General features: G+C 46.3%; 1 protein-coding gene across 1 annotated transcript in view; it reads right to left on the bottom strand.

Moving 5' to 3' along the window:
• Positions 1 to 24,707: 24,707 nt before the first annotated feature.
• Mapkapk2 (MAPK activated protein kinase 2) overlaps positions 24,708 to 26,344 on the bottom strand; it is a 48,457-nt gene continuing 46,820 nt past the window's right edge. The window contains exon 10 of the mRNA XM_032915020.1: positions 24,708 to 26,268. Coding sequence (XP_032770911.1) covers positions 26,125 to 26,268 — 144 coding nt within the window. The 3' untranslated portion in view covers positions 24,708 to 26,124. The remainder of the gene's footprint in view (positions 26,269 to 26,344) is intronic.

Below are 26,344 nucleotides of genomic sequence, written 5' to 3'. Positions count from 1 at the left end.
ATACCCAAGCTCTTGCTCTGTCGTCTGGTGCAACATTACAGCCAGTAATTGTCCCACAGTCATCCCAGCCAAGGCGTTCAAACACCAAGCGTCCCGAGAGTCAGCCTAGAAAGGATAACAGAGGTCAACAGCTGTCTAAATCCGTGCTGCCCCGTGGGGGCTGAGGACCACTCTGATCCGAAGAGTTTACTGCTTGTTCGTGGCAGGGTGTTAGCATTTCACTGCCTTACAGAAAACCCTGAGGAAACGGACTTAAAGAAATGAAGGCTTATTTGGTGTCCCAATTCCATAAGTTTTCTGCCGTGGTTACTTGGTCCCATTGCTTCTCGGCCTGTGACAAGGCAGAGAATAGCGTGTCAGGGAGTGAACCCTGGAGCAGACCTGCTCACTTACTGGTGTCCAGGAAGCAAAGAGAACTCAATCATATATCAGTCCCTCCTCCCAAACCCTTTACTCTAGGAATCCATAGTGAATTAATTTGTTCCTGATTAGAGCTCTCATTTTCCAACTGTGTCCTGAAGCCTGCCACCCTAGAGACCAATTCTCATCACAAGGTCTGGGAGACCATAACACAAGATAGGTATAATAACTGTTTATAGGCTTCTTGGTATTTTTGTATGTGTGCTTTGAAATAATTATTTGAAAGTGGAGCTCATACTTGGTATATCTCAATGATATGTTCATTCCATTCTCCTAATAACTCCTTTTACTTCATTTTATGAAAATGGTGGTCCCTAATAGATGGAAATCTTTCAAGTCGAGTTCTAAGCCAAAGACAGCTCGAGAAACACAAGACTAGATCATATTCTTTGACCTGTTTCCGGATGTAGGGAAACTCTTTAAATGGACCAAAGAAACAATGGGACATAAATGTACAAAATGCATATCCACAAAGGAATTTAATGTCAATTCCTCACTGTTAGGTTTCAAACCTGGGACAAATACCTGAGCTGCCTACTTAGCATATCGGATACTGGCTGCCAGTTCCTACTAGTTACAGGGCCCTCCTGGCTGGCATACCCCACCCCTACAGTGAACTTCCCAGCCCAGGGGCAGGGCTGCTGTTTTCCTTATAACCCAGCCGCTCTCTTTGTACCTTCAGGCCTCCTGGCTGCTACACCGGTTTCTCTTCTCTTCTCTTCTCTCTCTCTCCCTACAAGGCCCAGCTCAGCCTGGTCCTGTACAACCCCTCTTCCTTTTACTTTTCCTTTCTTTTATTCATTCACTTATCTCAAGGTAATAATAGCAATTACGGGTTGCAGCTCTGAGGGGACGCTGACATGAGACATCATGCTGCAGGCCCACGGTGGGGGCTGTTAGCTTTTGAAGGCCATTCAGTTAAACTTACAATCCACGCTCCAGTAAGACTCTCAGGCCCCACCAATGAACAGGTAGGTGTTCTACCATGGTCAGTACAATTGACTCTGACTTCCAGCTTCAGCAAGGATAGCATACAGTTACATCCTCCCTACCCTGACCGCCATCACACCTAAAGAAACCAGTGTCCTACCTAGGAAAGAATGTGGCTATTGTCTGCCCTTCCCCCAGCCTCTCATACCACAGAGCCTTAATTTAGCGCCTATATTAAGTTTGCACATGCTTCAGAGGAACAGACCCCTCCTTCGGTTTGATGGGCTAAATATGGAGAAGCACACATGGGGGTCATGTTTTGAATGCTTGGTCCCCGGCTTCTGGCATTTTGATTGCTGTGGAATGTTTAGCGGGTAGGCCTGGCTGGTGAAGCAAGTCGGAGACCTTTAAAGGGTTTATCCAGCTGTCTCTGCTTCCCAGTCACTGGGATGCACATGCTCCTGTGTCACATGCTCCCATGGCCATGAACTCCCCCTCCATGATGAACAGGAATCCCTCTGACATCAGGAGCCAGAATAAAAGCCTTCTCTTCAAAGTTGCTTCTGACACGCAATGCAAAAAGTAGCCAACAGCCATGACGTTTGTGTTTCTTCTGATCTAATTGGGGAAAGCTTCGTGCTATTGCTTAGCAAGTGAGAATAAGCATGATCTGCTTTCTCCAGGATGGAAAGCCTGCCGGAAAATATTCCTTCAAAGCAAGGACACAAGGCTGGAATGGTAGCCTGGGAAATCCTATCACTTGGGAGATAGATAGATGCAGAAGAACCAGAACTTCAAGGCCATCCTCAGCTACATAAGGCTAACCTGCCTCTAAAAAACAAAACAAGACATCCAGGTAAAATGGCAAATGAGAAGCTTCTCCGGAGAAAGCTCTGGACTGTAGTGAAAGGAAGTTGCTGAGCCACCAATGGCTACCCCACCAATGTCTATTCCAATGTGCATTTACACTACACACCAAGCTTCTCCTATGAATGACCTGGGGGTCTGCCTCCCGCACCAATGCCACTGCTGGTAGAGAAACTGTGGCCACAGCTGCCACAGTCACTCTGTAGATGAGCCTTAGGTGTCCCTGCTGGCAAAGTTGTAGGACGAGTGCCATCAGTAGATTACTACCATGCAAGGATGCCAGCAACGACCAACAGTGCTCCACTATACCACCACTGCCGGGCACATCCCACTGTGACAGCACCCAAGTCAGCCACCCCACAGGTCAGCATCAGTGGGGCACAAGAATGTAAAGTGAGGGTGGTTTGGGATTTAGCTCAGCGGTAGAGCGCTTGCCTAGCGAGCGCAAGGCCCTGGGTTCGGTCCCTAGCTCCGGAAAAAAAAAAAAAAAAGAATGTAAAGTGAGGTCACAGAACCCACACACAACCACTGGAGCTACAAGGGAAGGGAGCACAGAACGGCAGAAAAACAGCCCCTTGCTACACACGGGGGTCTTCCACATGCCTGCAGCATGGCGTTCACAGGAAGCCTGTCCATGGAAAATTAGACCCCTAATTCATAAGAACCTAGCAGGCCAGCAGGCATGTGCAACTTTTGCCATTGTGATACAGTGTCGTCGTGTACAAAGTTCGTTTCTGAGAAATACATCATTGAGTTGCAAAAACAAAATCTCAGTGATGTAAGTCAGTTCAGCATTCTGTGCTGGCTGCATTCACGTGGCTCTCCTGGGGCACGTGTGGCTGCAGGTCACAGGTTGGGCACTCCAACTTGCTAGGGAAGATGGAAGGACCCCTTCTTTCAGAAAGTAAGCCATGCTTACAGACGCCCTTCCCATCCAGACATGTACACAGACTTAGCTCATCAGAACTGCTAAGCAACAGCTCTTCTCTGACCTACAGAGATGGGTAAAAACATAATTCCAAGGAAGAAGACATCACTTCTTAAAGGGAAAAAAATAGAACTAAAAGCATAGTACCTTCTATTTTGTGTTACTGCCTTTTTAATTTTTTTGTATTTTGTTAAATTATAGTTTTTCTAATTTTTCTTTTTAATTAATAATTTTCATTTTTTACAAATTTATTTTTATTGTTATTTACAATTTTATATCATTGTGTTTTCCCTCGCCTCTCACCAGAGGACTTTGTGAGTGCTCTTTACTTTTCTACACCTTAACAAACCTTCTTTGTACGTTTCTTCGTTTCATTACTTATTTATTAATAACCTTTACTCTAAGAAAAAAATCAATAAACTATACCTTCTCCCACCAGTACCTCAGCATGCCTGCCTCGGAGTCTTAACAGAGACACATGTGAAGTACACAAGTTATACAAATATACAACGAGCACACACGCTTGCATACAGAAGGCCATAGCAAGGGCTTCTGGGAAATTAGTAGGAAGCCATGTTACACCTTGCTCATGGCTTCCATTTGCTTGGTAGATCGATTTCCATCCTTTGACATTCAATTTTGTATATATGCCCTTTGCTAGCAAACTGCATATTTAAAAGGGAGAACATTTACTCAATGAAAAATATGACAATTGCAAGCATTTATGTATCAACTTTGGGAAATTCACTTGATTTTATAAAAACAAACGCTAACAGTATGAAAGAACACAGATTCTGACACAACAACAGTGAGAGGTCCTATAACCCACTCACACATTCAGACATGTCTTCCAAACTAAAATACCAGCAAAGAAACTTCATAAGTAAATGATAACACAAATCACCTGGATTTAACAGGTATCTATAGCCTATGGTCTATCTGACAGGGAACATTCACCCTTCTCAGAAGCATATGAAAATTTACCTAAAATTGATCACATCAGAGGCACAAAGCAAGCCTGAATTTAAAAACTGAGATAATTTTTTGTATCATGTCAGAACAATAAAAGTAGAAATCAATGGCAGATACTTAAAGGCTGCCAACATACTTTTAAATGACAATGGGCCATTGGAGAAAGCAGGGAAGAAATTTAAATTTTTCTAGAAAGAAATAAAAATGATAGAACAACCTAACAGATGCTTTCAGATACAGCCAAGGCAGTTCTAAGAGGAAGGCTGCAAGTGTTCACATTTAAAAATCAGGCATGTCTCAAACAAATAACCTAATGGTGCACCTCAAGACTCTAGAAAAGCAAGAGGCCAAACTCAAAGGCAGCAGGGGGCAATAAATAATAAGGGCAAGTGGTAGAAAACTAAGCCCAAGAGAATGAATTAAGAAGCAAAAAAGCAATATACCAAAACTGGAAACAAGTCAGGATGTTATGACTTTGTTGAACTCATGACTTAACCAATCCTAAATCAGAACTCCGGCCACATTTCCATTATGTGTGAAGTAATGATTTTCCTCTTGATTGAGTCACTGTTAATTGGGTTTCTGGTTACTTGTAACCAGAATTATGTACAAAAGAGCTACGTGAACTCTTAGGTGTCAACAGGAGAGGAGTGAGGGGCTTCCCCTCTTTGGTTCCTCCTTCTCAGCAGCTGAGTCACCTCTGACTCACCCAGGAGCCCCAAATATTTGAAGGAGTTCAGGATGCATGGAGTCACTTCACTATTACCACAAGACGTGGTGAAACTGAGCTTTAGCAAACTCTCAGGCCATCCTTCATCCTGTCTTCCTCAATAGTTTCAGCTAAGAAGAAGAAGAAGAAAGCAGACTTAGAAAGAGAACTGTAGACTTGAGGCCTGAGTGACAGCTATGGTAGGCAGCAGCTTTCAAGCCTGACTGTTGGTGATTCTCTGACAGGCTCCCCCAGCAGCCTCCTTGACTAAAGGCCAGACAGGTGGTCACCTAGTTCACACTTCAGTGTTTGCAGGGAAACAGTCCTCAGGGCTTCAAGTAGCACCTGCTTCGATTCCAGACAACTCTCATCATGCAAAGTTCTTTCAATTTTACTATCAGGCCCAAATGTGCTTCTTTCTAATGTGTCTTCTGTAGTTTTTACCTCCCCAAAATAAAACAAAAGACAGACGTTCCGTGCATTCACATGCTAGCACCACACAACATACCATCTGTTATTGCAAAGCGTCGTTTCTCCAAGTTATTTTCCCTTTCATAAGATATGTAGCTTCTATATTTTCCATATCCGTCTAATGCATTTCAATTAGCTATTTTTCTCCACGCTGGGTAGATCATTGTTTGTTTGTTTGTTTGTTCGTTTCATCAACATGACACAAGCTAGGGACATCTTCAGAGAAAAGCTCAATTGAAAAATGTCTTTGTCAGGTTGTCTGTAGATATATGGGACGCATTCTTTTTAATCAGTGATCAGTGTGGGAGGCTCAGCCCACTGTTAAAGGTCCTGGGGCATGTGGTTCTGTGCTGTATAAGAAAGCAGACTGAGAACCTCGCTGATCCTGGCCCACAGCTCCCTGCTCCCAAACCCTGTGGGAGAGAGAGCTCATCCTGTCAGTGGGCACTCCTGAGACTGCAGGACAGGAGAGACCACCAGTACTGCCCACCCTTGCCCACATTCCTGGCCCAAAAGGAAACTGTATAGGGCCTCTGGGAACAGGAAGATAGGGGCACTCAAGTAGCAGGTGCCCTGCAGTCCAGACTGTGCACGGATCTGAAGGGACCTGGTCAAACAGCTCCCTGCACCCAAATCCCGTGGGAGGGAGAGCTAGACCTTCAGAGAGGTAGACATGCCTGGGAAGCCAAAGGAGACTACTTTCTGCCCACATTTCTGACTCTAGAGGAAAACTCCTAGTGCCATCTGGGCCCCCTGTACACAGGGACCCGAGAAAAGGCGGGGCAGGCCCTTCTGGTTGCTGCCCTCATGGAGAGCTGAAACTCACCCCCAAGGAGCAACTTCAAGCCTGAGACCAGAGGTAAGACCAACTTTTCTGCTCCAAGTGATCTGCCTGGTGGACTCAGGACACATGCCCACAGGAACACCTGAAGACCAGTAGAGAGGAAAGACTACACACCTGAAAGCAGAACACTCTGTTCCCAAAACTGGCTGTAAGAAAACAGGAAAACAGGTCTACAGCACTCCTGACACACAGGTCTATAGGACAGTCTAGCCACTGTCAGAAATAGCAGAACAAGGTAACACCAGAGACAACCTGGTGGCAAGAGGCAAGTGCAGGAACCCAAGTAACAGAAACCAAGACTACATGGCATCATTGGAGCCCATTTCTCCCAACAAAGCAAACACTGAATATCCAAACACACCAGAAAAGCAAGATCTAGATTTTAAATGACATTTGATCATGATGATGGAGGACTTCAAGAAAGACATAAAGAACTCCCTTAGAGAAATGCAGGAAAACACAAATAAACAAGTGGAAGCCTATAGAGGGGAATCACAAAAATCCCAGAAGAATTACAGAAAAACACAATCAAACAGGTGAAGGAATTAAAAATGGAAATAGAAGCAATAAAGAAAGCACAAATGGAGACAACCCTGGATATAGAAAACCAAAGGAAGAGACAAGGAGCCATACATACAAGCATCACCAACAGAATACAAGAGATAGAAGAGAGAATCTCAGGAGCAGAAGATTCCATAAAGATCATCGACACAACTGTCAAAGATAATGTAAAACGGAAAAAGCTACTGGTCCAAAAACATACAGGAAATCCAGGACACAATGAGAAGATCAAACCTAAGGATAATAGGTATAGAAGAGAGTGAAGACTCCCAGCTCAAAGGACCAGTAAATATCTTCAACAAAATCATAGGAGAAAACTTCCCTAACCTAAAGAAACAGATGCCCATAAACATACAAAAAGCCTACAGAACTCCAAATAGATTGGACCAGAAAAGTAACTCCTCCCATCACATAATAGTCAAAACACCAAATCCACAAAACAAAGAAAAAATATTAAAAGCAGTAAGGGAAAAAAAGTCAAGTAATATATAAAGGCCAACCTATCAGAATTACACCAGACTTCTCACCAGAGACTATGAAAGCCAGAAGATCCTGGACAGATGTCATACAGATCCTAAGAGAACACAAATGCCAGCCCAGGTTACTGTATCCAGCAAAACTCTCAATTAACATAGATGGAGGAAACCAAGATATTCCATGACAAAACCAAATTTACACAATGTCTTTCTACAAATCCAGTCCTACAAAGGATAATAAATGGTAAAACCCAACACAAGGAAGCAAGCTACACCCTAGAAAAAGCAAGACTAATCGTTTTGCAACAAAACAAAGAGAAGAAAAGCACAAAAACATAATCTCAAATACAAATACGATATAACAGGAAGCAACAATCACTATTCCTTAATAACTCTCAATATCAATGGACTCAATTCCCCAATAAAAAGACACAGATTAACAAAGTGGGTACGCAATGAGGACCCAGCGTTTTGCTGCCTACAGGAAACACACTTCAGAGACAAAGACAGACACTACCTCAGAGTAAAAGGCTGGAAAACAGCTTTCCAAGCAAATGGTCTGAAGAATCAAGCTGGAGTAGCCATTCTAATATTGAATAAAATCAATTTTCAACCAAAAGTCATCAAAAAAGATAAGGAAGGACACTTCATATTCATCAAAGGAAAAATCCACCAAGATGAACTCTCAATCCTAAATATCTATGCTCCAAATACAAGGGCACTACATACATAAAAGAAACCTTACTAAAGCTCAAAGCACACATTGCACCTCACACAATAATAGTAGGAAATTTCAACACCCCACTCTCATTAATGGACAGATCATGTAAACAGAAATTAAACAGAGACATAGACAGACTAAGAGAAGTCATGAACCAAATGGACTTAACAAATATTTATAGAACATTCTATCCTAAAACAAAAGGATATATCTTCTTCTCACCACCTCATGGTTCTTTCTCCAAAACTGACCATATAATTGGTCATAAAACAGGCCTCAACAGATACAGAAAGATAGAAATAGTCCCATGCGTCCTATCAGACCATCACGGGCTAAAGCTGGTCTTCAATAACAATAAGGAAAAAACGCACACATATACATAGAAGTTGAACAATATTCTACTCAATGATAACCTGGTCAAGGAAGAAATAAAGAAAGAAATTAAAGACTTCTTAGCATTTAATGAAAATGAAGGTCCAACATACCCAAACTTATGGGACACAATGAAAGCCATGCTAAGAGGAAAACTCATAGCTCTGAGTGCCTGCAGAAAAAAACAGGAGAGAGCATATATCAGCAGCTTGATAGGACACCTAAAAGCTCTAGAACAAAAAGAAGCAAATACACCCAGGAGGAGTAGAAGGCAGGAAATAATCAAACTCAGAACTGAAATCAACCAAGTAGAAACAAAAAGGACCATACAAAGAATCAACAGAACCAAAAGTTGGTTCTTTGAAAAAATCAACAAGATAGATAAACCCTTAGCCAGACTAACGAGAGGACACAGAGAGTGTGTCCAAATTAACAAAATCAGAAATGAAAAGGGAGACATAACTACAGATTCAGAGGAAATTCAAAAAATCATCAGATCCTACTACAAAAGCCTATATTCAACAAAACTTGAAAATCTGGAGGAAATGGACAATTTCCTAGACAGATACCAGGTACCAAAGTTAAATCAGGAACAGATAAACCATCTAAACAATCCCATAACTCCTAAAGAAATAGAAGCAGTCATTAAAAGTCTCCCAGCCAAAAAGAGCCCAGGTCCAGATGGGTTCAGTGTAGAATTCTATCAGACCTTCACAGAAGACCTCATACCAATGCTATCCAAACTATTCCACAAAATTGAAACAGATAGAGCGCTACCAAATTTCTTCTGTGAAGCCACAATTACTCTTATCCCTAAACCACACAAAGACTCAACAAAGAAAGAGACTTCAGACCAATTTCCCTTATGAATATCGATGCAAAAATACTCAATAAAATTCTTGCAAACCAAATCCAAGAGCACATCAAAACAATCATCCATCATGATCAAGTAGACTTCATCCTAAGAATGCAGGGATGGTTTAATATACGGAAAACCATTAACATAATCCACTATATAAACAAACTGAAAGACAAAAACCACATGATCATTTCATTAGATGATGAGAAAGCATTTGACAAAATTCAACACTCTTTCATGATAAAAGTCCTGGAAAGATCAGGAATTCAAGGCCCATACCTAAACATAGTAAAAGTCATATACAGCAAACCACTAGCTAATATTAACCTAATTGGAGAGAAACTTGAAGCAATCCCACTAAAATCAGGGACTAGACAAGGCTGCCCACTCTTTCCCTACTTATTCAATACAGTTCTCAAAGTCCTAGCCAGAGCAATCAGAAAACAAAAGGAGATCAAAGGGATACAGATTGGAAAGGAAGAAGTCAAAATATCACTATTTGCAGATGATATGATGGTATATTTAAGTGATCCCAAAAGTTCCACCAGAGAACTACTAAACCTGATAAACACCTTCAGCAAAGTGGCTGGGTACAAAATTAACTCAAATAAATCAGTAGCCTTACTCAACACAAAAGAGAAACAAGCCAAGAAAGAAATTAGGGAAATGACACCCTTCATAATAGTCCCAAATAATATAAAATACCTCGGTGTGACTTAACCAAGCAAGTGAAAGATAAGAACTTCAAGCCTCTGAAGAAATAAATTGAAGAAGATCAGAAGATGGAAAGATCTCCCATGCTCATGGATTGGCAGGATTAATATAGTAAAAATGGCCATTTTATCAAAAGCTATCTACAGATTCAATGCAATCCCCATCAAAATACCAATCCAATTCTTCAGAGAGTTAGACAGAACAATTTGGAAATTCATCTGGAATAACAAAAAACCCAGGATAGCTAAAACTATCCTCAACAATAAAAGGACTTCTTGGGGAATCACTATCCCTGAACTCAAGCAGTACTACAGAGCAATAGTGATAAAAACTGCATGGTATTGGTACAGAGACAGACAGATAGACCAGTGGAATAGAATTGAAGACCCAGAAATGAACCCACCTATGGTCACTTGATTTTTGACAAAGGAGCCAAAAACCATCCTATGGAAAAAAGATAGCATTTTCAGCAAATGGTGCTGGTTCAACTGGAGGTCAGCAGGTAGAAGAATGCAGATCGATCCATGCTTATCACCCTGTACAAAGCTTAAGTCCAAGTGGATCAAGGACCTCCACATCAAACCAGATACACTCAAACTAATAGAAGAAAAAAGTGGGGAAGCATCTGGAACACATGGGCACTGGAGAAAATTTCCTGAACAAAACACCAATGACTTATGCTCTAAGATCAAGAATCGACAAATGGGATCTCATAAAACTGCAAAGCTTCAGTAAGGCAAAGGACAAAACGGCAACCAACAGATTGGGAAAAGATTTTTACCAATCCTACAACAGATAGGTTTTTATCCAAAATATACAAAGAACTCATGAAGTTAGACTGCAGGGAGACAAATAACCCTATTAAAGAAATGGGGTTCAGAGTTAAACAAAGAATTCACAGCTGAAAAATGCCACATGGCTGAGAAGCACCTAAAGAAATGTTCAACATCTTTATTCATAAGGGAAATGCAAATCAAAACAACCCTGAGATTCCACCTCACACCAGTCAGAATAGCTAAAATCAAAAACTCTGGCTACAGCAGAAGCTGGCAAGGATGTGGAGAAAGAGGAACACTCCTCCATTGTTGGCTGGATTGCAGACTGGTACAACCATTCTGGAAATCAGTCTAGGGGTTCCTCAGAAAATTGGACATTGCACTACCTGAGGACCCAACTATACCTCTCTTGGGCATATACCTAAAAGATGCTCCAACATATAACAAAGACACATGCTCCACTATGTTCATAGCAGCCTTATTTATAATAGCCAGAAGCTGGAAAGAACCCAGATGCCCTTCTACAGAGGAATGGATACAGAAAATGTGGTACATCTACACAATGGAATATTACTCTGCTATCAAAAACAATGACTTTATGAAATTCATAGGCAAATGGAGGGAACTGGAAAATATCATCCTGAGTGAGGTAACCCAATCACAGAAAAACACACATGGTATGCACTCATTGATAAGTGGATATTAGTCCAAATTCTCGAATTACCCTAGATGCACAGAACACATGAAACTCAAGAAGGATAACCAAAATGCAAATGCTTCACTCCTTTTTTAAAAGGGGAACAAGAATACCCTTGGGAGGGAATAGGGAGGCAAAGTTTAGAACAGAGGCTGAAGGAACACCCATTCAGAGCCTGCCCCACATGTGGCCCATACATATACAGCCACCAAACTAGATAAGATGGATGAAGCAAAGAAGTACAGGCCCACAGGAACCAGATGTAGATCTCTCCTGAGAGCCACAGCCAGAATACAGCAAATACATAGGCGAATGCCAGCAGCAAACCACTGAACTGAGAAAGGGACACCTGTTGAAGGAATCAGAGAAAGGACTGGAAGAGCTTGAAGGGACTTGAGACCCCATATGAACAACAATGCCAAGCAACCAGAGCTTCCAGGGACTAAGCCACTACCTAAAGACTATACATGGACTGACCCTGGGCTCCAACCTCATAGGTAGCAATGAATAGCCTAGTAAGACCACCAGTGGAAGGGGAAGCCCTTGGTCCTGCCAAGACTGAACCCCAGTGAACGGAATTGTTGGGGGAGGGCGGCAATGGGGGGAGGGTGGGGAGGGGAACACCAATATAGAAAGGGAGGGGGAGGGGTTAGGGGGATCTTGGCCTGGAAACCGGGAAAGGGAATAACAATTGAAATGTAAATAAGAAATACCCAATTTAATAAAGATGGAGAAAAAAAGAAAAGAAAGCAGGCTGAATGTGGAAATCTACTACTGTAGAAGCCTCTTAAAATGACATATATGAATCTAAATGAAGACCCCAAACAATAGGGAAGACATTGACCCAACTGGACATCTTATTCCACAAATAAAACCTCCAATTCTAGAAATGAGTTATGTCTTGTTGAGTTGTTGGCTCAAAGGACCCTATAGGAACCTCAGACATCCCAGGCTATTGTCAAGATATTCACTGGTCGCTCTCCACCACCTAATGGTGAGGCCCTATTGTTGAAGGAACGTTTAGTTATGGTATGGAACACAGAGAAGTTGAGCTAGTACCTAACTAGAAGCTTCACCCCTATTGACCAGCATTGATGGTCCTGGAAGATACTCTGCACATACAGGAGGAGAAATGTCACCATCATTATCACCCAGCTACAACCCCACAGCCTACAACAGCAAGATACACTAATATTAGTGTATGGGAGTGACCATCTTCTCCTTGACTGGATTTAAGGGCCACTCTACGAGATGAAACTCGCTCCTGACGCTGCTAAAATGGCCAAGAGTCGGACACTAGATAGGACATGGGCCAAGGAGAAAACTTACCGCTATTAGTCTACTAAAGAAACAGCAATAAAATGACTCCTAGCGATGCACGGCTGTACTTATAGATCAGCTCCCCACTCAGCCCTCATCAGAGAAGTTTCATGCAGCAAATGGGAATTAACAGTGAGACCCATAAATGGACGATGTGCAAAGTGGGAGGCTTTAGAGCGCTCAGCCCTCAATGGGATGTCTTCATCAAACCCCTCCCCTCAAGGCTCAGGGAGACTTGTGAAAGAGGAGGTGCCATTACCTAAGAGCCGGAGGGGATGGATGACTGTGAGGGACAAGTCTCTTTCAGAACAACAGGACTGATGTGCACTCAGAGACCGTGGCAGCATGCACGGGGCCTGCAAAGGTTCAAGTCAGATGGATTCCGAGCACCAATTGGAGAAGCAGGGCGGGGAGGGTGGAGGGCCACCACAACCAAGAAGCTAACTCCAGGTGATACTCACTGACAAAGAGAAAATCAGTTTTCTCCAGTGGAGAGTCCTTAGCAAACCAACCGCACTCCAGAACAGGCCCCAGGCCTAGGACTAGTTGGCCAACACAAAGCAAACTGAAAGGTATTTTTGTGGACTTCATTTCATTTTGCTTTGCTTGCCTTTTTTTTTTTTTTTTTTTTTTCCTCATTTTTTAGGGGGGTTTCTTCTTCTTGTTTTCTGCTTTGTTTGGTTTCGTTTGGTGGGAGGGAAGGAGGGAGGCAGGAAGGGGGAAGGGGGGAGAGGGGAAAAGGAAGGAAGGAAGCAAGGAAGGAAGAGGACTGAGTAAGCTATGGGGACCACGCCAGTAAGCAACGCTCCTCCGTGGGCTCTGCCTGAGTTCCTGCTTCTAGGAAGGGCTTAGGAAAATGGTCACCAGGGTCTGACCTCAATAATAAATCCAGTGATGTATTTGTATTAAGAAGACTATAGGAGGAGACGAGAGGGGCTTGCTAGAGGAAGCTTACTGGAGTCTACTCTTAAAGGTTATACCGTGTCTCTGGTTATCCCTCTTCCTGTCCCTCTCCCCCATCCGCCCCTCTTCCCTTGGAAGGTAAGCAGTTTCCATCCACGACGTGTGCTTCTCTGCGATGTTCAGCCTCATTTTTCTCCCATTTGCTTTGGGTCAAACAACCACAGACTGGAAACCCTTTTGATAATTCCTCTGCTGCATGGCACAGAGCTGCCGGCTTGGGCCATGTCCCTGCTGGGTTGTGGACCTCGGTCTGATCTTCTCTTGTACTCTGATCCCTCCCTTTTGGAATGGGAGCATTCCCTCTGTGCCATCACATCTGGAAGGAGAACCCGACTTTGGCTTTATAGGAAGGCACTGCTAAAGTCTTGCCTTGAGTTTCAAGAGAGACATCGCAACCCGAGGGGCACTAGCGAGGCAAGCCTCAAGGTACGTCTGTGATGTTTACAGATGGGTCAGTCTAGAAATATGGGCAGCACCATGAGTGGGCTGAGGCTGCAGACTGAGTTTTAAAAAGCAAGCTTTGCGGTCTCTCTTCTCTGCTTTGTGAGGATGTTAGTCGAACCGCTGCCTCACACTGCTGCTGACAGGCCTTCCCCACCGGGATGAGCCGTACCCTCGAACTGAGCCAAAATAAACCCTTCCTTGTGTGGAGTGTCTTTCATTGCAATGAAATGACAGATATCAAGTCCGTATGTACGTGGTCCTCTCAAGGTTCTGACACTGGCAACGTATTGAGCTTCCCAGTGGTTGCCTCCCGCTGTCTTCTACCATGGATGCTTCTAAGAGGACTTTGCATGTCCAGTGAGGAGCAATCAAGAAGGTGTGATTTATGATTTGGTATCAGAACGTATCCCCGGGAGGGAGTTAATCTGGGATGGGTTACTTCAGCCAGTGTTTCTGGAAGTCCAGCCTAGATTCTACAAAAACAATTACAATATACTAATGTGGGATGATGTCATTGCACAGGTGAAGGCTGGTACAAGAAAGAACGAGGCCTGTCATTGGACGAGAAGGAAGGATGGGCGGGAGAAAAGTTTGAGGGAGGAGGAGGAGACTGGAATGGGGAGGAGAGGAAACCTCGGAGAGAACATGGAGGCTGACGTTAAGATTCCACTCTGTGTATTTACAGGTTGTTATGAATATTCCTAAGGGATGGATTGTACAGGGCTTTGTATGTTTAGGTGGGCAATTATATCTTATCAATTGGGTCAGAGGTTATTGTGTTGTGGGTTCTTTCTTGTGGCGAATTGAGTTTGAGAGATCTTGTGGTGGCAGAGACACTGGGCCGCCACGGTGTTGGGATGTATATTTCTGGCATGGTGAAGCCTGCCTTGGGAACTAGAAGGGTAGAGAGATTGTTGCCAGGCTCGGAGAGAAGCCATTGGCAGTGTGATATGGGATGGAGCAGAGCGGGTGAGACGCTTTGCTGATTGGGGTTAAGATATCTACCAGATATCTTGGAGCACTGTGGTGATGGACGTAGTGGGGGTAAAAGACAGCATTTTGCTTTTTATAATTTTACAGCAACACACTAAGGACAAGCAGCATGGCTGTCCTTTTCTTGTCAGTGAACACAAATAAAACGTTACCTCTTCGAAACCTCACCACCTAAAGAAACTGCGGGCCCTTCATCTCTGCCCTGAAGGAGTCACCACTCATCCCCACCATCCAGGACAGAGAACAATGGTGCCGGACAAGAATGGGGTCTTGGTTTCTGTTCAAAAAAAGCTCCCCTGGGAAAGAGCTTCTAACACACATAGGTCTCCTTCCAGACACATTTGCATTTTCTTATTTCCTTGATTCTCATGTTTTGCATTTGTGACATGCTTGAAAACAAGTCTGTTAGCGTTCACATGAGAAAAAGTGGAATACGATATTAACAACAAATGTATAACAAAGAGGAGGGGAAAACCAACAGCCACAAAAGGATACCGCTGCCGTGTCTAGATTAAGGCTAGATAATTGAACCCTCAGCTTCATGCATGCACCCAGGCAATTATCCCGCGTTTGACCCTGCTCCAAGGGCACATTGTCTTCTGTGGGCCTCAGAAGGCCTGCAGGAGCCTCGCACGCACAGCAAGTCAGTCAGGGGTGAAAACAGAGCTGCAAAGGAAGATGGGCCGCAACGGGCTATGAGATTGGCTGCTGCAGCGCCCCCTGGGGGCAGAGCAAGACCACCAGGTTGAAGAGCAGACAGAGGCATTGGAATTTGACAGAGAAGCTTTCTCCTCAAGAAGGAGCGGTGTCAAGTCATGAGGACGCTAAAATAAAGGGGGGAGGGTGTTTATTGATCTCTCAGCCCTCAGCATGCACCGCTGCCCCTACCACACACAGTTAGGCACTCACTCATACGGTACCATATGTTCCCTCACAGCAGCAAGCTCTGCAGACTGCCTGACGCACACCAACCTCCAGCCTTTATCAGAGATCCTGCGCTGCTGGGCGCTGGGAGCATGAGCAATGAAGGGGACACAGAGCCCTGTCCGGGGAGCTAACGTTCCAGCCTCTCATACTTTTAGTCATCAGGTCTGTGGAGAGGGAGGGGGAGTTTGGGTAGGGCCGGGTTTTGTTTTGTTTTGTTTTTGTTTCCGTGTTGTAACTCGCATACGTCCAAACGTCCACTGGTTGCCCCAAGCTTCCTCCTGTGAGTGTCTGAGCTATTTACTGCGTCACATGCCTGATTCCGCAGTAGTCACGGAGGCCTGGAGGCTTGATGAATGAACGTCCTATCAAGGTGTCTCATAGGCAATGTGGCTGAGCTCCTATATGGAAGAATGCTTGTATGTGTTCCGAGTCTCCTAACACCTAAAGCTCTGAGAAAGAGCCATGCCTTTCCTGAAGAGCCTTAACCTGCTCCATTTTCTCCCGCAGAGACAATGGGTGTCCTATACAGTCCCCACCACCGGCTGCCTATTTTTTTTTTTTTTTTTTTTGCATACTTGCTACCTTCTGCACGCACTACATATGGTCTGAGAAGCACACCAGGCAGCCCAGTTGAGACAAGGCGGGAAACTAAAACTCGAGTCTGCACATTCTGCCCTCATGCCCCAGGCGTATGCAAATGCCCACTGTAGGCCAAGCAAAGCCTCTAGTGCAGGGAGAGGCTTAAGGAATCCCCTTGCCCCGATTCTTCCAGTCGCCCACAGCTTAGTCAAGGGCATGCGTCTCTGAGTTTGGGGAAGTACTTCAAATGTCCTCTTATTCTCAGCTGACTTATTGGACGCCCAGACTGCCCGGCTGCTGAGAGAAAGCCCTCTCACAGGCCTCTCATTCATAACTCCACATGCGAAGCACGCTCATCACCAAATAACCCAAACTCTTTTCCGCGGCACCCAGCAAGGCTAAAGTGCATCCAGCCTCAGATCAAACCTCCCCACTTTTAGGAATCGAGCCTACAGAATTCTTACAGGTGTGCTCAAAACACTGCAAAAGGCATTCAAATCATCTGTGATTATGAAGAGGGAGGGGTGTTACTGTCTGACCGCTCAGCAAGTGAAGGCACTCGCTCCCAAGCCTCATGACCTGAGACCCACATGAGGGGAAGGAGAAAACTAACCCTCTTTTTAAAAATATTTTTGTGGGGTTGGGGATTTAGCTCAGTGATAGAGCGCTTGTCTAGCAAGCGCAAGGCCCTGGGTTCAGTCCTCAGCTCCGGGGGGAAAATTTTTTTTTTACTTATTCACTTTACATCGCACTCATTGCCCTCTCCCAGTCACCCCCTCCCACAATCTTTCCCCCAACCTCCCCCTCCCCTTCTCCTCTAAGCAGGCGGGAGACCTCCTGGGTATCCCTGACCTTGGCGCTTCAAGTCTTTGTGAGTCGAGATGCTTCCTCTCCCACTGAGGCCAGACAGGGCAGCCTAACTAGAAGAACATATCCCACAGACAGGCAACAGCTTTTGGGACAGCCCCCTGCTCCAGTTGTTTGGGACCCACATGAAGACCAAGCCGCACATCTGCTACACATGAGTGGGGAGGCCTAGGTCCAGCACCTGTATGTTCTTTCATTGGTGGTTCAGTCTCTGAGAGCCCTAAGGCTGACCCCCACTCTGAAGTTGTTCTCTTACCTCCACATATTTAGGGTGCCCGAAACATACATGCATGCTTGTGCAAACATAAGCAAATAAATTGTTTAAAGAAGGGTGGTGGAAACAAAACCCCCATTAAACATGTAAGTTAAATAATTATGGCATTCCATACCATAAAGTTAAAACTGATTTTGTTTGTTTTAAGATTTCAAAAGAAGAGGGGCTGGAGAGCTGGCTCAGAGGTTAAGAGCACTGACTGCTCTTCCAGAGGTCCTGAGTTCAGTTCCCAGCAACCACAGGGTGGCTCACAACCATCTGTAGTGGGATCCGATGCCCTCTTCTGGTGCGTGTGTCTGAAGAGCAGCAGTGTATGCACATTCATAAAATAAATCAAATCTTTAACAAAAAGAAAGAAAGAAAGAAAGAAAGAAAGAAAGAAAGAAAGAAAGAAAGATCTCGAAAAAGAGAGGCTAGGAAGGTGGCTGAGTGGATTAGGGACTGAAGTCCAGATCCCAAAACCTACCTAAAAGACAAGCATGCGGGGTTGGGGAGTTAGCTCAGCGGTAGAGCGCTTGCCTAGCGAGCGCAAGGCCCTGGGTTCGGTCCCCAGCTCCGAAAAAAAAGAAAAGAAAAGAAAAGAAAAAAAAAAGACAAGCATGGCAGTGTCCTGTAATGCTGGGATTGAGGAAGCAGAGACAGGGAGCTCCCCACAACACCCTGACTAGCCAGGCTATCCAGGATCCGCAAACTCCAAGTTCAACAAAAAAAATCCCTGCTCAAGAGAGGGGTGGGAAAGGCACTCAGATCGACTTCCAGCCCACACACACATATGCATACACACACACCTGAATGCTTACACATGGGAACATGCATACATACATGCAATGCATGCTATGTATTCACATGCCAAAAACATTGAGGAATTAGGGTACAAGTCAGTGGGAAAGCATTTGCACCAAAAAAGAAGAGTAATTATGATAGAACTGAGTTTAGTCACAGAAATTCATAAGATACCTTAAGAAACCAAGGCATTAGCTGTGGGTGTAGTTTTAAAACTAAGTGGCATGTTATGCGCAGAAGAAAAGTCTGAAGGTTAGTTATACAACACCAGAAATGGACAACTGAATGGCACACTTCAATGGGAACGATGAAGAAGGCGTGGCTTTTGGCCTCAGCATTCTGAAGATCCAAGTGGATCTCTGTGATTTGGAGGCCAGCCTGAGCTCCTGGCTAGCCAGGACTACATAGCTAAAACTGTGTGTGTGTGTGTGTGTGTGTGTGTGTGTGTGTCTGGTGTGTATGTGTGTGAGTGTGTGAGTGTGTGAGTGTGTGTGTGTATGTGTGTAAGTGTGTGTATGTGTGTGTGTGTCTGGTGTGTGTGTGTGTGTGTGTGTGTGTGTGTGTGTGTGTGTGTGTGTGTCTGTGTGTGTGTGGTGTGTGTGTGTCTGGTGTGTGTGTGTGTGTGTGTGTGTGTGTGTGTGTGTGTGGTGTGTGTGTGTGTGTGTCTGGTGTGTGTGTGTGTGTCTGGTGTGTGTGTGTGTCTGGTGTGTGTGTGTGTCTGTGTGTGGTGTGTGTGTGTGTGTGTGTGTCTGGTGTGTGTGTGTGTGTGTGTGTGTGTCTGTGTGTGTGTGTGTGTGTCTGGTGTGTGTGTGTGTGTGTCTGGTGTGTGTGTGTGTCTGGTGTGTGTGTGTGGGGTGTGTGTGTGTGGTGTGTGTGTATGTGTATGTGTGTGTGTGTGTGTGTGTGTGTCTGGTGTGTGTGTGTGTGTCTGTGTGTGTGTGTTTCTGTGTGTTTGTGTGTGTCTGGTGTGTGTGTGTGTGTGTGTCTGGTGTGTGTGTGTGTTTGTGTGTGTCTGGTGTGTGTGTGTGTGTGTGTGTGTGTGTGTGTGTGTGTGTGTGTGTCTGGTGTGTGTGTGTGTGTCTGGTGTGTGTGTGTGTCTGGTGTGTGTGTGTGTGTGTCTGGTGTGTGTGTGTGTCTGGTGTGTGTGTGTGTCTGGTGTGTGTGTGTGTGTGTGTGTGTGTGTGTGTGTGTGTGTGTGTGTGTGTGTGTGTCTGTGTGTGTGTGTGTCTGGTGTGTGTGTGTGTGTCTGTGTGTGTGTGTGTGTGTGTGTGTGTGTGTGTGTGTGTGTGTGTGTGTGTGTGTGTGTGTGTGTGTGTGTGTGTGTGTGTGTGTGTGTGTGTGTGTGTGTAAAGAAGGAAGCTGAAGAGAGAGCTCAGAGGTTGAGAGTGCGTGCCACGGAATCCTTAGGACTAGAGTTCAGATCAAGCTGGACATCCAACAAACACCTGAAACTCCAGCCCCTCGTGCTGTTAGACAGCAGAGCCACTGGGCCTTGCCGGATACCAATACAGCGGAGAAAACCCAGCTTCAAAGAGAGATCATGCCTAAAAAGGACTGGGAAAGTGACAGAGAACACCCAGCACTCTTCTGGCCTCCACGTGAGCCTGAACACACATCTGCTCATGCACACTGCACACCGCACACCCACGTGCATAACAATATGCCTAATGGCACATTCAAAGCTGCTTGCCAGCTGTGTTTACAAGCATACGGATAGTAACCTCTTTGAAGATAAATCAAAGTATAAAAGAAAGGTTTGCTTGTTTCCAGACGGTTTTGTTTTGGTTTTTTGATGACAGGGCTTCTCAGTGTAGCCCTGGCTGTCCTGGGAACTTGCTCTGTGGACCAGGCTGACCTCTACCTCACAGAGATCTGCCTGGCTCTGCCTCCTAACAGTACTGGGATTAAAAGGCTTCCGCCACTACAGACAGCTCCAAAGGCTTTTCTGGAACAAGGGGAAGAACTGCAGTGCTCTGCCACCTCACTCTGAACGGCAAACATTCTGTGTCCTCTCTACCACACTTGAACGTCTGCTACTGTGTTTGGTTTTGCTCAGGTATCAAGCACCCCTCCATCTTGGAACCTTGAATAAGCAAGTCAGACTCCATTTCTCGCCTGCCTCCTTGCAGGCTAGCTGAGAGCCCAGCCTACCACTCTTCCTCTTGTCGGTAGAATAGGAGGCAGGGTTCCTGTCTCAGAAAAGGAGGCAGCCCAGGTGCCAGAAACCCAGAACCACCTCCTCCGCTTACTGCAAGAGCAAACCCTGCACCACAGACTCTGGCTAACCAAGGTCTAGGCCTCAACCCCAGAAGAGGTCATGGTTTCTTTGAAAAATAAACCTTTGACTCGTGAATTCAGAACCACAGGTTTATAAACCAAGAGATGAGGCTGGGAGAACTCCTCTCACTCTGAAACTTGAGGCCTGGTTACCTCAGGGGTCTGAGCTGTTTTAGCAACCAGAGATTCACAGCTGCCAAGTCTGAGCCTTAAGCAAGCTCATCGTTCCCAGTGACTAGAGTAGCGTTGACAGCAACTCGCCCTCAAGACACTCTGAAGCCCCAGGAACCTGACTCCCTTAGGATTGGTGAGGCCAAGAACAGTTCCTATGTGGCCACAGAGGGCATCAGAGGTGGCCGAGGGGGGAAATTAGTTCCAGTATTTCACTTGCAAATCCCAGCAGGGGTATATGAATTGAGAGTAAGAAACTTGGCTGCCCTGAGATCATGAAAGTTAGGCAAATGAATCATTTGCATGGCAACCCTGGTCTCTAATGATAATTTACCATACACAGGTTCTACTGCCCCAGGCCCCCTCCTGAAATCCTACAGGCTTGACAGGACTTGACAGATCTCCAGGTCAAAAGCCTGGGGTGGTAACTTAGCTTCCTAGCATTAACTCTCTGCAGAGCCTGTGTAAAAGCCAAGGTAGGCTTAGCTTTGAGGCGCTGGTCTTAAAAATACAAAAGGTGGAAGCAATTATGCACATTCACTCCCATTGGGGATTTCCACGTTAGGGGATGTGGCAAAAAGCCGCGGCCTTTACAAGGCATGGCAGTTAAGGGAACCCTCAGTGTCCACGCTCCCCAACCTTCTAAAAATGGCTCAACTTCATGCAAAGCCAGCTTTTTCTAGTGATTCATAAAATGTCTTACTAAAAAGTGACCTCAGATGAAGGTGTCACTCCAGATTTTTTTTTTTAAATTATTATCATTAATGAACTGAAAAACTAAGGGGGAAATCCCTATTAGTGTGTGTTCCCAATTTCTGGTTGGGGAGAGCAAACACTTTAAGAATGAAGAGTAGAGGCTGAAGGAAAGTTGGAGACTCCCCCAGTGAAAGAGCCAGTTGTCAGTGGGCAGAGTCCACAGGGCCAACCATTAAACAAAACAGCAGTTGTGGAAAACAAAAACAAAACAAGAGGACTGTGCCTGCCCTTAGAGAAAAAGGAAGGGCCTGGCTCAGCAGGCAGACAGGCCAGTGAGAACTCAGCCGGTACTCACTGCTACCAGAGCACCGTATGGCAGTTAACCCCAGGACTGTAAGGAAGCTCTCCCAGGGCTGCTTCTCTGAAGGCAGCATGGTCTTCACTCCAATTCATCTACACCAACCCACTGGCATGACATATACCAGCTATTGGCAGCAAGGGGAGACCAAAGATGGCGTCCTTGTTCAGCGGTGGCTGAAATGTCTTTACCTCACCACTGGTAAGCATGTGGCCTGAAGGGAAAGAAATGACACTTAACTTTCAAAGTAGAAAACTCTGCTGTTCTCTTCCAAGCTCTTACATAACCTTGGCAGTGCTTTCTCTGGCCGTAGAGGGCCAGCATCAGCTTCCTGCTGCTCACTCACCCCTCGTCTCAAGATGGCTAAGACTCGGAGAAGACTAAGAGAAGGAAAGCACGTAGACGTGGATGGCACAGCCCTCACTGACTGCAACAGTTTCTAGGAGTTCACATGTGAGCAGCGCACACACACTTGGCTCTGTGCAGCTCCCCCAGGGCACTCTGACTTCACACTCCCCTTCTCTCAGCACAGACACTGCAGTGCCTGGATATTAAATGTAGTGGTAAAGTGGGCAACCTCCCCATGCTGGTCTGACTCAGTGCAGAGAGGGGGAGAAATGTCAGCACTAGGCCCCTGAGCTGAAGTCTGGTGTCCCTTATAAAAAGCAGTTATTCCCAATCAGTCAGGCTCACCCAAGACAGCCAGGTGCCTAAATGAGTGCTTGGTGAGGCAGATCGAGGAGGGGCTGTGTCGTCCAGGGTGGGGACGGAGGCTGCTCTCCAGACCTCTGTGCCTACACTCAATCCCACACATAACAGGACCCAGTGGTTTGACTACACTCACAGTGGTGTGGTCACTTTCCCTAACCTCCTTCCTTGAATAACTGAATTTTCACACTTTGCAAAGTCTCCACCTACCACTTACCCATTCAGAGCCCTCTGTCTTCCTGTCTCCAACCCAGCCAAAAGAAACCCCTAGTTGTCTGCATACCACAGAGTAGACTTAACTTAACCATCAGCAGGGACCAGAGGAGCAGGACACAAGCCTACCCAGACCCTGTCCCTGCTTGATGGAGCAGTCAGTCCCTGGAAGGAAACGCTTTGCTTATACAAAGCCACGCTCGCAGCATACCCACAGGGCCTAGTATATCCTCACAGGGACGGAATCCAGTGTTTCCCTTATACCCAGAGGGCTTCCTGTTCATTCTGAAGGAGCTCTAAGAGTAGACGAAAGACACCAGACCCACAGTCACCCAGTCAGCTGTGTGACCTTGGACAAAGTGCATCTCAGCCTGAATCTCTTCACAGATAAAGGAAAAGTGGATTCACTACCTCAGAGGACTTACACTGGGACCAACCCAGCACCAGCAGTTCACTCAATGAGCACACAAGAGTGTCAAGAATTCCCCTTGATATCTTTTAACAAGAATCCCCACACCATTCACCGGGCACTCCTTCCAGGGACTGCTCCACCAAGCAGGGCCGGGGTCTTCTGTGCAACCTCATACCCAATGTCCTTCAATCTAACTCATCAGGAGTTAGCTGGGTTGGAGAAGGGTACCGAGCAGGCATGAGCCTGATAGATTGTTTCCTGCTATGCCAGAGAGACCACACCGAGTGATCCACAGTCCCCTGCAACTCCAGCATCAAGGGATCAGACACCCTCTCCCAGGACATCTGTATATATTCGGCCTACACAAAGGCTGTCATATGGAAATAACAACAACAACAACAAAAATGTTTACTGCCCCCAAGGTATAGATAGAGGCCCATGGGGTGGAGTGGGGGTGACAGAGGCATGGCCAGACCTCCATCCTTTCTTCAGTCATCATCCTCAGAAGCCACTCTCAGACCTTGTAAACTGGACTGAGAGAAGAACACAGGAGTGGTTAATCCTGGTGCCGAGACGAGGAAGCTGAAGACGGTTCTCTGTGGCAGAACTCCAGTTCCCAAAGGAACGCACTCTATTCCTGGACCAGTGTGTATGTCTGTCACTGTCCACAGTAAAAGGAGTTTGCAGACGGGAGCAAGGTTGAGGCATGGGGCCACCTGGACTAACCCAATCTCATTGTACTGGCCTTCAGGGAAATCCTTCAGACAGTGTCAGGGAGGTCACAACACAAAAAACAGGGAGATACAAAATGGCTGGCTGGGTGATTCTCGACAGTGCTCCAGGTAAGGGAGCGTTCTCAGGTTGAGTAGCAGAGACATGATCCCTGATGACTAGGGTGGCAGGCAAGTGCATCTTCCAGAGAGAAGGTTGGTGGAAGGCAGAGAACGTTCCAGGCCCCCAGGTCCTGAGGCCTGAGTTCTAGCCCAAATCAATAGCTCTGAGACGGTTAGGCACAGTGCTTCCCGCTCTGGGGACAGCCATGCTGCCTGCCCTCCCCACTGCCTGGGAACAGAAGTGGTGGAGTCAGCAAATCAGCTCCTACGCTAGGTTCTGCCACGGCTATTCAGTTATCACAGGGTTGTTTCTGCCTGGCCTGTACTGCCCCCTGGTGGATTCTAAGACAATACACACCTCTGTTCTTCTGGGAATTCAGACCCCAAAGGAGCCCCTGATGCAGGCCCTCTCCTCTAAGAAGGGCTATTCCCATGCTGATCCAGGCAGAAGGCCCTCTTCTCCCCTCTCAGGGCACAGGGCCCTGCCACCCTTCACAGAAAACACTCCCCTCAGACTGGAAGAACAGAAGTAAATGAGGGCCCAAGCCTTAGGAAGAAAAAGAATGAGAAACTTTCAACTATTAAACTTGTTTAGTAAAGACAATTTTGTTCATACAAAACAACAGTTTACAACAGTCTGAGTGTTGAACACACCATCAAAGACATGGGAGGAGCTGCAGACATCTGGGCCCTGCCCCAGGCCCAGAGATGCCCAGGAGCCCCTCCTCCACCAACCCCTGAGGGAGACACCCCTCCTCCAGCGGGAGGGGCATGGGGGACCATGGCACAAAGACTCTTCCCCACCTGCTCCTCCTCAATCCTGGGGAGCCCCCACCCAGGTTGAGTAGTTAGAGGGTAAGGTGGCTGGTGGGCAGGGACAGAGTCAAGACATCTTTGGTGCGAAGACTGTCCCACCCACCAGACCCCGTGCTGGAAATCCAGAAGACCACACGTGGTCCTGCCCTTGCCAAAAGGAGGTTGGCAGGTACCCCAGAGCTCAGGGGAGATGCATGAAATGCAACCGCCTTTCCGGGTAGATAACCTTCCCAGGCTCACCCATGGGAGTGGACAGCCCATTGAGAAATGGCTAACGATTTCAGAGAACTCAAGAGTGGGTTAATCGTGGCAAGAAGGGCGAGCAGAGGCTACTCAGCGGATCAGGGCCTCCGGGACCTGGGACCAGCACTACTTTAGGAAAGGGATCCTGAGGGAACCCAGTCCTCCTGATGGCTGCCAGTGCCCACATACCCCTCACTGCCTCCCCTGCCCAGCTAACACAGAGGCCACGACTACCTGGCTCTGGAGCCACACAGGCTACCTAGGCTGTAGGAAGGCTCAGTCCAGGCAGGAGTCCCTGTAGTCCTGCCCTCCCTAGACCCTCCAATGCCCAGTCACCGGCATGGACCCAGGCATACATACACACACATGCACACACACATACACACACGTACACACGTGTGCTGCTCTGCTGTGCACACTGGTGATATCTAAGGGCTTCAGTGGGAGGCGAATGGCACCCACAGCCACTGCGCTCCCTTCTCCCTGGACTTCACAGGTTCCAGAGCCAGTGGGAACCCCATGTTGCAGTGGGAGGCCAGGGGGGACAGATGGGTGACCTAGGGACATCCCTATAACAACCTCCACAATGCCCTTGGGTAAGCCGCAGCCTTTGTAGATGGAGAAGGACCTGGGGAAGAATGAGGAGTGGGGAAAAGGACAAGAAGATAGGGTCATAAAAACGCTACGTCAGATTACAGATAAAATGCAAAAGGAGCACGGGCTCAGGAGCACCTCACCCCCTCACACATCCTCCAGCCCCCATCTCGGGGGAAGCCAGAGCCAAGGGCAGAATAAAGCCAGAGGCATTTCTGGGCGCCACGCAGCCCAAGAGAACAGGAGGCATCATTGGGCAACTTGTGTCTCTTTGTCTAAAAAATATATTCATGTAGAGTTATTGCTTGTCCTCCAGTGGGTGGGAGACAGTGCGGCTCAGTGGGCAAGGGCCGCGTCTTCCACGGCTCGAGCTTTCTTCCTCCTCTTGAGAAGCAGAGGGTTGGATGCGTCCTCTATCTTCTTTATCTTGATCTGCTCATAGTCGACACGCATCGTGGCCAAGGCACTGGTCATCTCCTCCTGGGAGCAGGGAAAGGGTGCAGTGAGCACATGCCAGTTGTGGGTCCACACTGCTGACACCAACATCCTCGGACAC

This window comes from Rattus rattus, chromosome 10 (assembly GCF_011064425.1).
Source record: "Rattus rattus isolate New Zealand chromosome 10, Rrattus_CSIRO_v1, whole genome shotgun sequence".
NCBI classification, from domain to species: domain Eukaryota; kingdom Metazoa; phylum Chordata; class Mammalia; order Rodentia; family Muridae; genus Rattus; species Rattus rattus.
This window is presented reverse-complemented; position numbering and strand designations above follow the sequence as displayed.